Source organism: Equus caballus, chromosome 17, assembly GCF_041296265.1.
Source record: "Equus caballus isolate H_3958 breed thoroughbred chromosome 17, TB-T2T, whole genome shotgun sequence".
NCBI classification, from domain to species: domain Eukaryota; kingdom Metazoa; phylum Chordata; class Mammalia; order Perissodactyla; family Equidae; genus Equus; species Equus caballus.
In genome coordinates this window covers 70,772,087-70,787,185 of record NC_091700.1, presented here as the reverse complement: position 1 = coordinate 70,787,185, position 15,099 = coordinate 70,772,087, and the positions used below count along the sequence as shown (strand labels likewise).

Here is a 15,099-nt window from a genome sequence, read left to right as displayed (position 1 = left end):
GAAGCCCAGGTTAGCGTGGAGAACTATGAATCTCATTTTGAACATGCTGAGTTTGCAGTGTTTTTGAGACATTTTAAGTGGAGGTGTCAAATAGGCAGTTGGCTCTCCAAAGGTAATTCAGAGAAGAGTCTAGAGTAGACAAAAATGAAGGAGTCGCGAGTATGCAAATGGCCACTGAAGCCCTACACATGGATAATGCTGTCAAAGGACAGAGAACAAAATAAGAAGAGAAGAGGGACTTTGAGTTTTTAGGCACAGCCACATCTAACGGATTGGTAGAAGACGATAAGGTAGCAAAAGAGACTGAGAAAGAACGGCTGGAGAAACAAAAGAAAATCCAGGAGAGTGTGTTGATGGGGGCAAGGGATTCTCAAAAGGCAACAAGAGAGAAGATTTCATACAGATGTGAATAGCCAGTGGTGCCTTTTGAAAGGTCAAGTGATTACTGGGACTGATGTGTCAACAAGAATTTATCAGCAACGTTAATGATCTGGGGAGAGCTGTTTCCATGAACTAATGGTGGTAGGAGCCAGAAAAACTGGAGATGGAAAGTATCAAGTCTTCTGAGAACTTTGGCTGTGGTGGAGAGATAGGGTGCCGGTTGAATGGATTTGTAATATTAGGCTGTTCATTTTTAGGAGGCTATTTTTTCAGATGAAAGGCATTTGATCATGGAGAAGGGGGGAAACCTGTGAGGTGGGGGTTTGATCAGAGAGGTAGGAGGAGAGTCAGATGAATGCAACGAGCAACAGCAATTATAAAGCTAAAATTTTGATTCAATCTTGATTAAAATGGAAAGAAATTATAGGTCCTGATAGCATTTGACAAGAATATTTCAGAGGAAATAATTTTGCTGAAACAGGTTGGTCATTCAAAACACTATGTGGTTGTTTCCCTGCTCAGGAAGAGAAGGAAGAGGAGGTCAGAGAAAGGTTACATCCCAATGACTAAAAAGCAACCTTAGAAATCAGCTAGAAAAGGTTTTATTTAAGTTCAAAACTTTACATGTTGTCTTGCTATCATGAATTACAGCTTTTCTCTTTAATCTGGTTTTATCAAAAAGGGGGTAAGAGACTTTCAAAGATATTCAACTCTTAATCCCAAAATTTTGTTTGATTACCCAGGTCTTAACCCTCTCATGCAAGACTAATGTGTATCGTACATAAAATGATACTTGTTTTAAGAAAATGCTTTTTTCTTTAGCTATAAAATATGGCTATTTTAGAAAAGTAAATTTTCTCATTTACGCTCTAATTAAATTCACCAGGCTTATGTTAATTATATAGAGAGAACTACATGCAGAGAATTCCATCTATAGTTATAGATATAGAAATAAATACAGACATAGACAGACATATAGTCATAGTTATACATATAAATATAGATAAAGATGTGACGTCATGGGTTCTTCTGTTGATAAAAAAGCTTGAGACCCGGTGCAGTTTACCTCATGTCTCTAATAGATTTTAACGCAAACACAAATTTTCAATTCAAACACAACTAAGTTTGATTCTTCCACACTGTATAAGTCAAGAAAGGAACAACTGAGGATCAGGGTGATCCATAGTGTCAAAGGCTACAGAGGGGGGAAAAGGGAAGAAAGGTTCAGGAAAAGGACTCATTCCTGTAATGACTCGGAAGCCTGATGGTCTTTTCAAATGTGCTGCACAGACGCGGGTATGTGGGAGAAATGACATCTCCAGGAAAGACTAGGTGATGGAAAAAATGAAAGTTCACAAAATTAAGAACAGAAAAGAGAATGAGAGAGTCCATATTAAGGGGAAATTCTTTTGCAGAAGATAGGAGGGGAGAGAAGAGGGGCAAGGACACAGTGCATAAGTGTAGGATGAAGGGAAATAAGGTTAACATGGAGCCATTAGCTAGTATTAAAATCACAGTCCCTCATTTTTATCTATTTTTGACCTATTTTCATTTTCTTTGTGGTCTTCTGGGGACAAAGATCTCTTTTTGAAGACTTTGCTTCCTTTCATCATTTAATAATTGCTTCTATTTTCCAGTTTTTACTAAAAAGACTATTTCTCAGCCCTAGGAATGCACTGGCATTAAAGGTGAGAAACAGAAGTTGTACTTTGAGTTCTGCTGAAGAAAAGCACCTCAGAAATCAAAGGCATTGCTACATCGTTATTATTCTCTCCTTCCCCTGAAAACTTGGCATGACATTAGCTCTGATCCTCAAAGAGAAGTCTTTCAGTGTAGCCATTATATTAATAATCTGTGACTCTGAGAAAGGAATGGATATCTAAATTGATCAACCTAGTCCAATAATCTTCTCTTTTCCTTAGTTCCAGTGCTGTGGATCTGATCCAGGAATCAGAAATAGGAGCATTGGAACTCATTTTATCCTCCATGTAAATCACATCCAGCAATGCATAAATTGTAAGGGCATCTAGCCAAGCACTGTCAGTTCTAATGCAAACAGAGAGCCACAAGCTCAGTAGGCATTGAAAGCATGAGCTGGTAACTCATGAATAATCCTTCCATATTTTTACACAGTGATATAACCAGTTGCTTATTATAATGATAATTTATATCAATTTTGGAATAATGAATAGAAGACAAAAATAAGAAGTTATTTTAGAAATAAGTAATAAATATTTCTAAGTACCAGTTATTGTCTGTCAAGACAGAATTGGATGGATTTTACAATACTCAGGAAACAATAGTGTCTAGCAAAACTCCTAGTTAATATTCTCCCATTTAGGTAGCTCTATGAAATTTATCACTCATAGAGAAATATCTAAACACAGTTTGAGGGGAAATAAGGTTTTAAACTAGAAATATAATCCATACTTGGCAGTTCATATGATTGGAAGTCACCTATAAATGAGCAGGTTTAAAAGAAAAAAACATTTTAACAGAAGGTGTATGTAATTTCAAGTAGTGATTGTTCAACATGTTCAATAATTGTTATCTATATAAAATAATATATAACATATAAATAATATATATATATATATACAGATACAACAACAGGTGTGAAAAAAGCAACTTGAGCTCTTTGTGTCTATTGGTCAACTAAAGTTTATTTACATCCTTATAGACCAAACCTAAGTTATAATAGAAGATATTTAGTTCCAAATATTTCCATTAGTTGGAAAGCACAGAGATATAAAAGCCTGCATAGCGGGTGAAAATTTTAGGAAATTAAAACAATATAGTATTAAACAAGCACAACATTTAAAAACTCTCTTTTCCAATTGTTGAATTTGGAAAATAAGTACCATTGAAACCTGGAAATATTTGGTGAAGATACTCTAAAGATTGGTGACCTGAAAACAATTTTGGATACCCTAAAGCAAAACCCAGTCAGAGACCTATTTTTCTTCGACATAGATTATAGGAGTTCTACACTTGTGTCTGCTTCCTTGAAGGCTGGAGTAAGGCTCCACGTTTTGTTTACTGACATATCTCAAGATCCTAGAAAAATATCTGGCACACAGTAATCACTTATTAAACATTTATTATATTAAATTGTTGTTGACATTCCTAGCATGGAAATGGTAGAACAAGGTGTCCTCCCCATATGGTCTATAATTTTAGTTATAATTATTGCTCTAAACAAAAAACTAAAAGTAAAAACCACCCATCTATCACTCAACGTTTTCAAGAAACTTGCCACAGCAACCCCATGCACTCCTCTGGGCTCATCACAGCCCGGAAGCAGCTGTGCACCAGGAGCTCATGTTGGAGCCCCACCTGCTGGTGGACTCCGTTCTCTTCTCTGCCACTCAAGCATTGAATTATGTTCCCCTCAAATTCATAGGTTGAAGTCCTAACTCACAGTGCTTCAGAATGTGAGCCTCTTCGGAAACAGGATCATTGCAGATGTAATTAGTGAAGTTAGGATGAGGTCCTACTGGAGCAGGATAGGCCCCAATCCAGTATGACTGGTGCCCTTACAAGAAGGGGAAATTTGGACACAGACATGCACGCAGGGAGAACGCCATCTAAAGATGAAGGCAGAGATCGGGATGGTGCTTACGCAAACTAGCGAATGCCAAAGATTGCCAGGAAACCACCATAAGTTAGAAGGGAGCGTGGAACAGATTCCCTCTCACAGCCCTCAGAAGGAACCAACTCTGCCAACACCTTGACCTTGGACTTCTAGCCTCTGCATCTGTGAGACAATATATTTCTGTCAAGCCACCCAGTGTTTGGTACTTTGTTATGGCAACCCTGGCAAACTAAAAAAGCTATGTACTTACTCATCGCAGCTTATCAGGGTTCCTGCCAGGGGCACTCATACCCTGACCTCACTCCCACTGGGCACTGTCTTATTCAGTGCTCAGAGTTCACAAAATTGCCTCCAATTTATTGCAAAGCATCCACAATTATACGTGTCAATATCCTACACCTTCCTCCATCAAGTTACATAGCAATTACATCTGACACCTTTCCCTTACCTTCTGCTTGCTCCTGTGCTTGGGGTGGCATTATAACCCGGAGGGGGTGGTGGAAACCAGGACTGTCTGTTAAGAAATGACATTAGTTATAAACATGGTGGTTGAAAGGCCTGGTCCCACCCACATGCCAGGCAAGAAAAGCTGAAAATAATTTGACAGTTAAAAAAGCAATGAGATGACTTTTCTACAAGGCCTTGGAAGTAAAATGAAAACTATTTCACAAATGCTATAGGAAGTAACTGCCCTACAATCCCAGCTATCCACTCCTCTGAGTAAATTCCTTTTCCCATGTCTTTTGACACTAAACAATGTAGACTTTTCTTTTAAAAGAAATCTGAGGGAAATCTGGAAAATAATAACATCTGTGAAATGTAAATACTAGGTTCATGGGTGTTTATCATCAACATACCTCTTTTTCTGTCTATTTTTCTACATATCTGAAATATTTCATGATAAAAATAACAATAGTCTTATGCTCTATTCAAAATACAGCTTTAAAAAAAAACTGTAATAGATGTTAGCTCAGCAACAATCTTCTTCAAGCAAAAAGAGGAAGATTGGCAACAGACGTTAACTCAGGGCCAATCTTCCTCACACACAATAAAACAACAAACAAACAAACAAAACTGTGTGATAGACAACTCTGACAAGTAAGAAAATTGGAAACATAAATGAACACCACAGTAATTCTAACTTCAATTATGTATATATGTATATGTATATACACAAATATATATACATCCGATTAGAAAGATGTTTTCCTATTACTAGAGCATAATTTTAATTGGTAGAGATAACTAAGGGCTCTTTCAAAAAGACTAAGATATGGACCAAAAATGAAGGTGTTCAGAGGAGAGTGACGTAGCTGAGAGAAGGAAAAGCTGGGATAAGCAGGATAGGAGAGCTGGCTGTAAATTCTTGAAGCAGGTATTCTCTGAGGCACCACAGGACTGAACCAAGATGAGATGAGAGTAGATCACAGCAGACTTCAGCTCAGTATAAGTAGTAGATGCTCTCCACGAGAGCTAGTCAAAGTTATGTCACAAAAGGGAGAGTCTCATTGCTGGCTAAAGTGGTCCTCAATTATGCCTAACTGGTCAAAAGAAAGATTCTTGCAGTGGGTAGAAGGTTGAACTAACTGACCTTAAATTTCCCTTCCAACCTTAGGAATCTGTTTCTAATAGGCAAAGTGTCAGGCGGATGTGAAATTTGAGTCTAAGAGAAAGGTGAGCACATTTCTGAGACTCTGCAGATACAAACAGAATTCCAACTACAGGAAAAATAGAATCGGTTGTTTCTCTCCAGGATGGCTATGGAAGCGTCATGGCAGTCAGCCAGTCCATCTACAAACATTGAGCACCTACCCTATACCAGGCATAATCCTAGGTGAAAGCAAAGAAAATAAGAAAACTGGGGCTGGCTCCGTGGCCGAGTGGTTAAGTTTGCGTGCTCCGCTGCAGCAGCCCAGGGTTCGGATCCTGGGCGCAGACATGGCATCGCTCGTCAGGCCACGTTGAGGTGGCGTCCCACATCCCACAACTAGAAGGACGTGCAACTAAGATATACAATCGTGTACAATCATGTACAGGGGGTTTGGGGAGATAAAGCAGAAAAAAGATTGGCAACAGTTGTTAGCCCAGGTGCCAATCTTTGGGGGAAAAAAAGGGAAGATTGGCAACAGTTGTTAGCCCAGGTGCCAATCTTTAAGAAAAAAGAAAAGAAAAAGAGAAAACTTAAAAAGCACTGAGGTTCATGAATGCTTGTTTTCCATTAGCATCATGAATCGCTAGCACTGTGTTCTCTTCAACAGGCAGAAATCACCTCCACCATCACATTCTGTGTCATGAAGAATATCCTGCCACCACAGGACTAGCTGCTCCGCCTACTAGATAAATGGAACTCAGCACAGGAAAAATGTTGGAGGCCACACAGGGAAGTCCAAGGAGGTGGCAATAATCACACAAACACAGATCCATGTCTCCAGATAGGGCCTTTGACTCTACTTGGAAGGAGGGTCGGCCCAGTCTACCAAGCAGAGGACGCGGCCGTGATGTGGGCTGGATTCAGGGGCATGGCAACATATAGTCACACTGCAGTCAATATTTCAGGGTAACACATCCCCTTTGGTAGGACTCTATTAAAAGGTGTTACCTGAAGTAGCTCACCCTTCAGTATTTGAGCTCTATCACCAAAAGCATTATCTAGATATTCAACACTGAAGGAAATGAAGAAAAGATCACATATTTGAAAAGGAGATTAGCAGAAAGAAGGACTGAAGTTTGAGGACAACAAAATCTAGTAGGCACTGAACCCCTGGGAAGTGGAGGAAGGAGCAAGGAGGAAGGGCAGAGCAACTTTCGAATGCTGCCCGGGGGCCTTGGAGGATGATTTGGTTCAGAAATTAAAGAACAGCCCCTTACAGAATATCAGCAAGAGGCAGACACAAGGAGCCCGTGGTACCTCTTTTTCTTTACAGGAGCAGCAGCAGAGGTGGAAGCGGGGGTGCTGGTGGCGTTTGCACTGAACAAACCTCCAGGTTGCCTGTTTAATGACAAGAACAGCAAATCATCACATTCCTGAAGCTTTTTTATTCTACCTTACCTTTGAAAGGTCTTATCATCTACTTATATCCCACTTGTGTTCTATCCACCACACAATGTTTCACTTGCAGAACGAAGAACAAAAAGAAAAATTTCCTCCCTAGTTGACCCATTTTATACAGTGTCAGGCTCTCATCTAAGTAACTAAAACAGAAGGAATTGAATGAAGAAAGCATTCATCATATGATGTTAATTGTGTGTCTGAAATCCAGACCAATCCATTCAGGTGTGCTATGGATTTGTATACATATGTATAGACTTATATATATATGTACTTTAATCCTGTAATTATATTGTGACCAACAGAATTATATAGCAATTTTTTTGCATTAAAAGCATTAACTTGTTTAAGAAAACACTTAAAAATATACCATTTAAAATCTCTATTTAGTATGTATTGATATACACAGACCCTCAAAAAAATGGAAGTGGTCCAGGCCTGTTTCAACTGCTGAGAAGTGTGGTCCATGGTGAAAATTACTTTATTTGTAATACAAATTTTAAAACTAATTAAGTTTTCAAAATTCTAGCAAGTTTGGGCTGTTTATAAGCGCCAGGAGTACATTCCAGGGAAAATCTGTTTTATTGAACTAGGTTGTTAGCAAACCCATGATTTCACGGCTCAATTGAGTTGTAGACGTGATGGGTGTTTTGAGAGGCAAGTGCAACGGGGGGAAGAAAGAGTTAGTTGCCATAGGAATAGGGAAAATTAAAAAGGTTCTGTGGGGGAAAAAATAAAGAATCTAGATTTTAAAAAAAGGAAGAAAAGCAAAAAGAAGAGTTAAGCTTTGGTGTTTGATTAGAGGAAAGGTCGACAAACTCTTTGTCTTCAAGTCCAGATGGTAAATATCTGAAGCTGTGAGGACCGTTTTGGTATTTCTACCTCTCAAATCTGCCTAAGTGAAAGGGAGTGGCTATACTATAATGAAACTTTGGCCTGAGGGCAGAGTACCTTAGTTTTTCTTAAACACATGCAAGAGTTACACTTTATTCTTAAAACGTAACTTCAGTTAGAAAAGTACTTACGTCTTTGTTGCTTCTGGTGATCTAAACGTGGACATGTTTCTGGTAAGGAAAAAAAAATGCAACAGTTTGAGCAGCAAGAAAGAATTTATACTTGCATTGATTTGTAATTGTTCCTGGATTTAGAGTTATTATTATTAAAATTTAAACATTATTTGAGAGTAAGAAAGTCTCAGTATTTGAATAAATTTGATAAGGTAATTTCATAATCTTTTTATCTCTTATACGAGATTCCAAAGGAAACTTTTTTCCTTCAGAAAATTCAATATCATTTAAGCCCAAAGCTTTTATTTGTTGGGTTCAGTAATTTTCTTTAGCAATAAGAGTATAAAATTGGCAATTATATGTATTTCATAATCTTGCCACCAGGATAACTTAAACAGAAACATAAATCTGGTAGGAATGACGGCCTGAAGCAATGAGCTCTCTTGGTTTTTAACCCAGGCAACAAGATTTTATTTTTCTCTAACCACCAGCAGGAGTACTTTTTTACTCCAGAACTCTTGTATTAAAAAATAGACGATAAGAATTTACAGAAAGATATTAAGTAGGACTGAAGAATTGTAAGTAAATAAGTAATGCTTAGAGAAATATTATACTTGAGCCTTTCCCAAAGTCAGTAGATACTGGTACCTATTGGTTAGTCGGTTATCCAAGGTATTGGCCTTATAGGTTTTAGTGGCATCATTTCTGTCTGAGATCCTTTATAAAGAAACAAGACAAAAGTCTGGATGAACATTTGGATTATTAAACTCCTTTCAGACCTCTTTTATGCTAGAACAACTTCACAACACAATCTCTCTCTAATCAAGGGAACTTTTGCAGGTGTTACATTTAAAATTTTCTAATTTTACACTTAAAAAAAGCTGCTTATGGGGCCAACCCCATGGCCGAGTGGTTAAGTTCACACGCTCCACTGCAGGCGGCCCAGTGTTTCGTCAGTTCAAATCCTGGGCGCAGACATGGCACTGCTCATCGAGCCACGCTGAGGCGGTGTCCCACATGCCACAACTAGAAGGACCCACAACTAAGAATATACAACTATGTACCAGGGGGCTTTGGGGAGAAAAAGGAAAAAAATAAAATCTTTAAAAAAAAAGCTGTTTATGACAAAATCTATTTATGAGGCTATTTTGATACAGTTTGGAATTTTTAAAGTTTATGCTTTTCTACTTGCCTCACTTGCCTTTCTGACTCATCGAGCATTTAACTCATTAACTATTTTATATTCATTATTGTTTAATAACATATCTACTCAATGACAGTAACTCCTATGTCAGTAAAAGGCATCAATGGAAGACATAAGGATTTTTTTTAATGTTTATGTTTGCCACACTCATTTTATTTTCCTTCTGAGCACACAGGAAGACCACATTTCCCAATCTTCATTGAAATTAAGTTGGGACCACGTGATTGAGTTCTAGACTGAAGAATGTGGCCAGAAATATTGTTTGCCACTTCCAGACCCATCATAAAACCTTTTGCATGATCCTCCATGCTCTTTCTTCCCCTTCCACCATGGCTTTGGTACCCATGGGTTGACGACGGAAGCATTAAAACATGGAAAGAACTTAGGTCCCTGAGTCACTTCATGGAGAGAGATCCCTCCACCTCTTCCAGCCAATCACAATGGACTCTGATGAGAGCAAGCAGTAATCTTCTGTTGTGCTAAACCACAGAGATTTAGGGGCAAGAGAGGGAACTTGTTAAAAGAGCTATTCTACCATGGCAAATTAGTTTACTTTGACTAACACATTTAGTTAATAGGCCCTACTGGCCATCAGAAGTTTTAATCTCGCTAATCTGGAGTCTCCTCAAGGAGGGTAGGTCTGGAAAAGGTATACTTGTCTGTTCTTTGGGTCAGGAAAGAAACTCAGGAATCCTCTAGTCTGCATGCTAATGGTGGGATCTCATGACTATAGCCCCTACTCCTTCCCTTTTCTCCCTCTCACCAGATAGGAAGGTTTTTCTTGTAATGTGGAACTGTCTTCTGGAGCATTCAGCAGGCTTGCACAAAACTAGGATGCAGCAAAATTAGGCTCAGGAAAAAAAAGAGTCAGAAAGAATCTTCTGTTGATCCCATACTATGGGTCTACTATAACTTTCTCTAAATATTCACTTTCACCATCAACTTTAGTACAGGGCTTTATATAAACTATTCCTGGGAAGATGGACACTAACTTTGCTTCACTCTACAAAATAAAAGTGGGGGGCTGGCCCAGTGGTTTAGCGGTTAAGATCACACATTCCACTTCAGCAGCCTGGGGTTCGAGGGTTCAGATCCCAGGTGTGGACCTACATACCGTTCATTAGGCCATGCTTTGGCAGCATCCCACATACAAAATAGAGGAAGACTGGCATGGATGTTAGCTCAGCAACAATCTTCCTCAAGCAAAAAGAGGAAGATTGGCAACAGATGTTAGCTTGGGGCCAATCTTCCTTACTAAAAAAAAAAAAAATCATGTAGGGAAAAATATGACTTAATTTTCTTAGCTTTAAAATAATTTCAATCCCTAGATGTTATTTTGACATGTGTAACTAAAATACTGGCTCAGGGGCCAGAGCCGTGGCTGTGGTTAAGTTCATGTTTTCCTTTTGGCTGGCCCAGGTTTTCACCAGTTTGGATCCGGGGCGTAGACATGGCACCACTCATCAGGCCATGCTGAGGCAGCATCCCACATAGCACAAGAGAGGCACTCACAACTAGAATATACAACTATGTATTGGGGGGCTTTGAGGAGAAGAAGAAGAAGAAGAAGAAAAAAAGAAGATTGGCAATAGATGTTAGCTCAGATGCCAATCTTAAAAAAAAATTAATAAAGTAAAGTAAAATAAAATAAAATACTGCATAAATATTTAACTCCAAAATTAAATATTGGGTAAATATTTAAACTCTAATATATTAAAATTCTATGAGTCAACCCCAAACACACTTTCTATTTATGGTACATACTGCCACAAACTGATAACTCTTGAATGCAAAAAGGAAGGAAGGCTGGAATCCTACAAGCCCCATAACCTCAAGAGACTGTTCACAGTACAGGAAGTGACTTGTACAGAATCCTAGAACCCACGTATAAAAACTCACACCTAAGGTGGTCATCAGGCCAAAGACTATGAACATCTCCCCTGCTACTGAGCCTCTGAGATGTTTACATTCAAAGGGCTTTGCAGCAAAACACCGTGAATACCATCAGTAGGATGTCAGGAAACCCTAAGTCTTAAATCTTATGTTCCTTGGGAACTCTACTTAGACTCTATAGCTCTCTGTGAGACCCTCATTCAAGATAAAAATAATCTTGGGAAATTGCTGCTCTGGTACAGTGAAAACAACAATCTGTCTAAAGCAAACAGAACTTTAATATCAAACCTTCTCAAAGTATAAATAAAGGTGAGTCAGATGTTAAAATCGAATGAAGTTAAATTCTACAGTGTAAATCTTTATGGGCAATACTTACTGCACGTAATAATAAAAATAGATACCCACTACTCTTTGCCACTCATTTTATACATTTTCCTCTACTCTTCAGAGGAATTACACCTACAGAGTAGGTGTAATTATTTCATTTTATAGATGAAAAAATGAAGTCTCAGAGAAGGTGGGTGACTTTCTCTTGGCCACACAGCTAGGAAGTAGCCTCTCTCTAAAATCTTTTCAGTAGGGCCCAATGTCATACGCCTGATTCTGTGGGGTGATTGTTCCAAGACTCATATGTTAGGTCAATGTGTCTTCCTTCAGTTATTATTCTTTCTCTCCCATGCCACTAGGGGTATCAGTCTATGAACAACAACGGAGAAAACTCTAAACCACCATTCCAAAGTATATTGCAATTTCTTATTAGGGAAATTAAGTTTGTACTTCTCTTGGAAATTAAGTTTCTGCCAACTTCTGATATAAAATAGATTGTTTTACTATGAGTCAGTCTTGGAGACAGGAAATACTCAAACAATATAAGCAGCAATATGATCGAAAGCAGCCAAGGAAAAGTTACACTTCCACCACAGAACACTAGAGGTCTCCCTAACCTCGGTTTTCCAACTTAGTAATTAAACTACCCTCAGGATTCAGGACATAATGCATACTGCACACACTATTATTTACTGACGTCCCTGTAAAACATCTCATATTTTTACCTACATGTGTATATTTTAAAAGGGAACTCTTTAAATGTAAACTCAGTACTTTTCTCATATTCATTTAAAATAAACACAGTATTATTGAAATGCACACAACAGATGTATTTAATCATCTTCCTCCTAAAATTATTTCACATCTCGCATTTGGAGTGGCCTACGTTATAAAAGTCTGACTCCTGCTAACAGAACTTGCCTTTCTTCACTGACCCCTGTGTTCTCTCCCTCACATCTATTTCCACTCTTACAGAGATGTAGCTTACTGTTGGGAGACAGGACTGCCAGGGGAATGAGCTGACCAGGATACTTCTTCCAAACATGCCTTAAACCTCCATGTAATTAAAGCATGTAATCTCTGTCCTCATTTCCTAGTGTAGAAAAATGAAGGGGTCGGGCTAGATTTGTGGTTCTGAATTTTGGCTTCACATTAGAATCACTTCCTAAGGTTTAAACATGCCTGAGTCTCACCTCAGACTAATTAAATCAGAATCTGGGGGTAGGGTGAGAGGTGGTAGGATCAAATTGCCAGTAGAATTTTAAAGTTCAGTCTGTGTTTCTAATTTGCAGACCAAGCTGAGAACGACTCAACGAGTTTGCCTGTGCCGTCTGGTCTGGTCTGGTCCACTGCTAATGTTCCAAGGTTCTGTCTTGACCAACCTGAGAGAAACTTTCAGACACTCAGCCCACAAAAGCTTAAGTCTCCCAAATATTATATCGTTTCTTGAGGCCTAATTATCTCAATATCAAATTCATTCTTAGAAATAGCGTTTTCTTATTCAGTTAACGATGCAATAGGACAGTCTGCAAGGCGAGAGTGAATGAACAGAGGTCCTCTGACTCATCTCTCCACACGCTGCTGTGGAGACGAGATCTTGCACACATACTTCTACAAACTCATTTTTGTCAAGGCTTTAACTACAAGAGTGAGGCCAGCCCCTTAGGGATACCAGTCCTCTATTAGGGAGACTGACTTAAAAAAACCTATGAAGAGTGCAGAAGGATACACATTTGCTATATTAATTAACACTGGCATAGTCTGAATATAGAATCTGTTAGATACCATAAGTTTCAGCGTATCTGCTTAAAATGCGGCAGAGGACATTTTTGTCTACACTAGCAGCACGTCTTTGGCTACAGGGAGTGACCTCAACTCTCAATGGCCTCGGGTGTCTATTATGTAGAGACTCCAATTAAAAATGTTAACTCTTTTCTTATGCTTACTAAGCATCTCTACCAAATATAAAATAAAAATGTGATTTGTGGCATGTACACATCAACCTGAATAGACATTGCTACTTTTCTCTATACAGATGAGCCCTTTCCCTCTGAGCAAGAGAGAACTAACAGCAGGCACACTTAATAGATTCATTCTATGAGCCATATGGTGACTCCAGTGCCAAAAGAGCAGTTTCACTTTCCAAGGTAAAGAGGTAATGTCTTTATCCTAGAATAGATCAAACCTATTGTATTGTTAAAATTTACAGTCTCTCCAGAAAGTAGTTGTACAGAAACTGCTGTTTCTCCACCATCAGGATAGAAGGACCAAAAGTTAGAACAAGGACTGACTACTCATATTCACAAAAATAAATATTTTCTCTATTTTAAATTGAACAGATGCCACGTAGTGCCCACTCTACCTATACTCAATGCAATTTCTTTGGAATCTTTATATCAATTGACTATTAGCAGGATTTTAGAAAAATCTTTTAGAAAAAAAGATTTTATGAGTTGTGAAGAAAAAGATAATTCAGTCCTTATAGCCCTTCTGTCTCTGGGGATAAAATATCAATGGTTCAAAGCTTACTTTGGTAAACGTTTAAATACTTCATGCTTTATAAGAAATAGGATTTAACATGTTTCGCATTCCGCTTACAAGGTTCAAAAACACCTTACCTGTCCAAAGTGTCATCAGATCTGTACCGACTAATTGTGGCTTTTGGCTCATCTCTCTCATTTGTTTTCCTGTTGCAAAAAAAAAAAAAATCACAAAAAGATCAAATAAATTTCAAAAAAAATAGTTTATAATGCCTATCATGTATTTAGTAAAATTTTGACCTATTCAGGTAGGAAATGTACATATTATCAAGAAAAGACAGATTTCGGGTATCCAAACTTCCAACGTTTTGACTTGAATAGAATAAATTATGGAAAACCCAATTCCCCATGCTAATAAAGGAGTTCTTCTCTAGGTCTGATTATTTCTAACTACAATGTAACACATTCAAACTGGGGATAAGGACATATAAAACCATATAACACAACATGCAAAATGGTTAATAACTAATATGTACTCTTGTCAATGTTGTTGATTTTTACATAATAGGTACTCAATCCCTTATAATCGGCTATGTCTTGTTTGCAGAGTTTCAGCAGCACCATAAGCCAGTATAACAGGCTAAACACAAATTGCTATATTTAAACTTCAGCACCGTGGACAGGGTTGAAAGAAGAGAATTTGCTGGCAATAGGGAGGGAAGGAGAGGGAAGAAAGAGGAAAAGAGAGAAACAGGAAACGCTGGAAAGAAATGAAAAGAAGAAAGTGGGAGGAGAGAGAAAGGATAGACGTGGGAAGAAAAGGAGAAGAGAGAGGAGATAGAGAGAAGGAGGAAGAGGAGAGACAGAGGCAGAGACAGTAGAGGAAAACAGATACACAGAAAAAAGGGGACAGGAAGAAGACAAGAAAACAAGGAAAGAGAGGAAAGAAGCTTCAATAATAGGAATCATGTTCATCAAAGCAGTGGAAATATCTTGATCAGGCATAAATCAGCAAAAAACAAAATCCTGTTTAATGCCTTATATGAGCCCATGGTAGAGGGAAAACAAGCTCTTTGAGAAATTATACCATGGTTTATTGTGTTTGCATTTCAAAGCTTCATTTGAAGCTGACAGATCAAAGGTATTGAATCAGTAAAACTACT

At 38.3% G+C, this 15,099-nt stretch overlaps 1 protein-coding gene across 39 annotated transcripts in view; it reads right to left on the bottom strand.

Annotated features, from left to right (window-relative positions):
* SCEL (sciellin) overlaps positions 1–15,099 on the bottom strand; it is a 272,928-nt gene that overhangs the window by 66,883 nt on the left and 190,946 nt on the right. For 27 of the 39 annotated variants that reach the window (XM_070240352.1, XM_070240356.1, XM_070240353.1 and 24 more), the window contains 5 exons: positions 14,075–14,143; positions 8,681–8,749; positions 8,051–8,089; positions 6,885–6,965; positions 4,425–4,490 (listed from right to left, as the gene is read on the bottom strand). In XM_070240352.1, coding sequence (XP_070096453.1) covers positions 4,425–4,490; positions 6,885–6,965; positions 8,051–8,089; positions 8,681–8,749; positions 14,075–14,143 — 324 coding nt within the window. The remainder of the gene's footprint in view (positions 1–4,424; positions 4,491–6,884; positions 6,966–8,050; positions 8,090–8,680; positions 8,750–14,074; positions 14,144–15,099) is intronic. The other 12 variants (XM_070240374.1, XM_014732146.3, XM_070240365.1 and 9 more) reach the window with 1 other exon arrangement.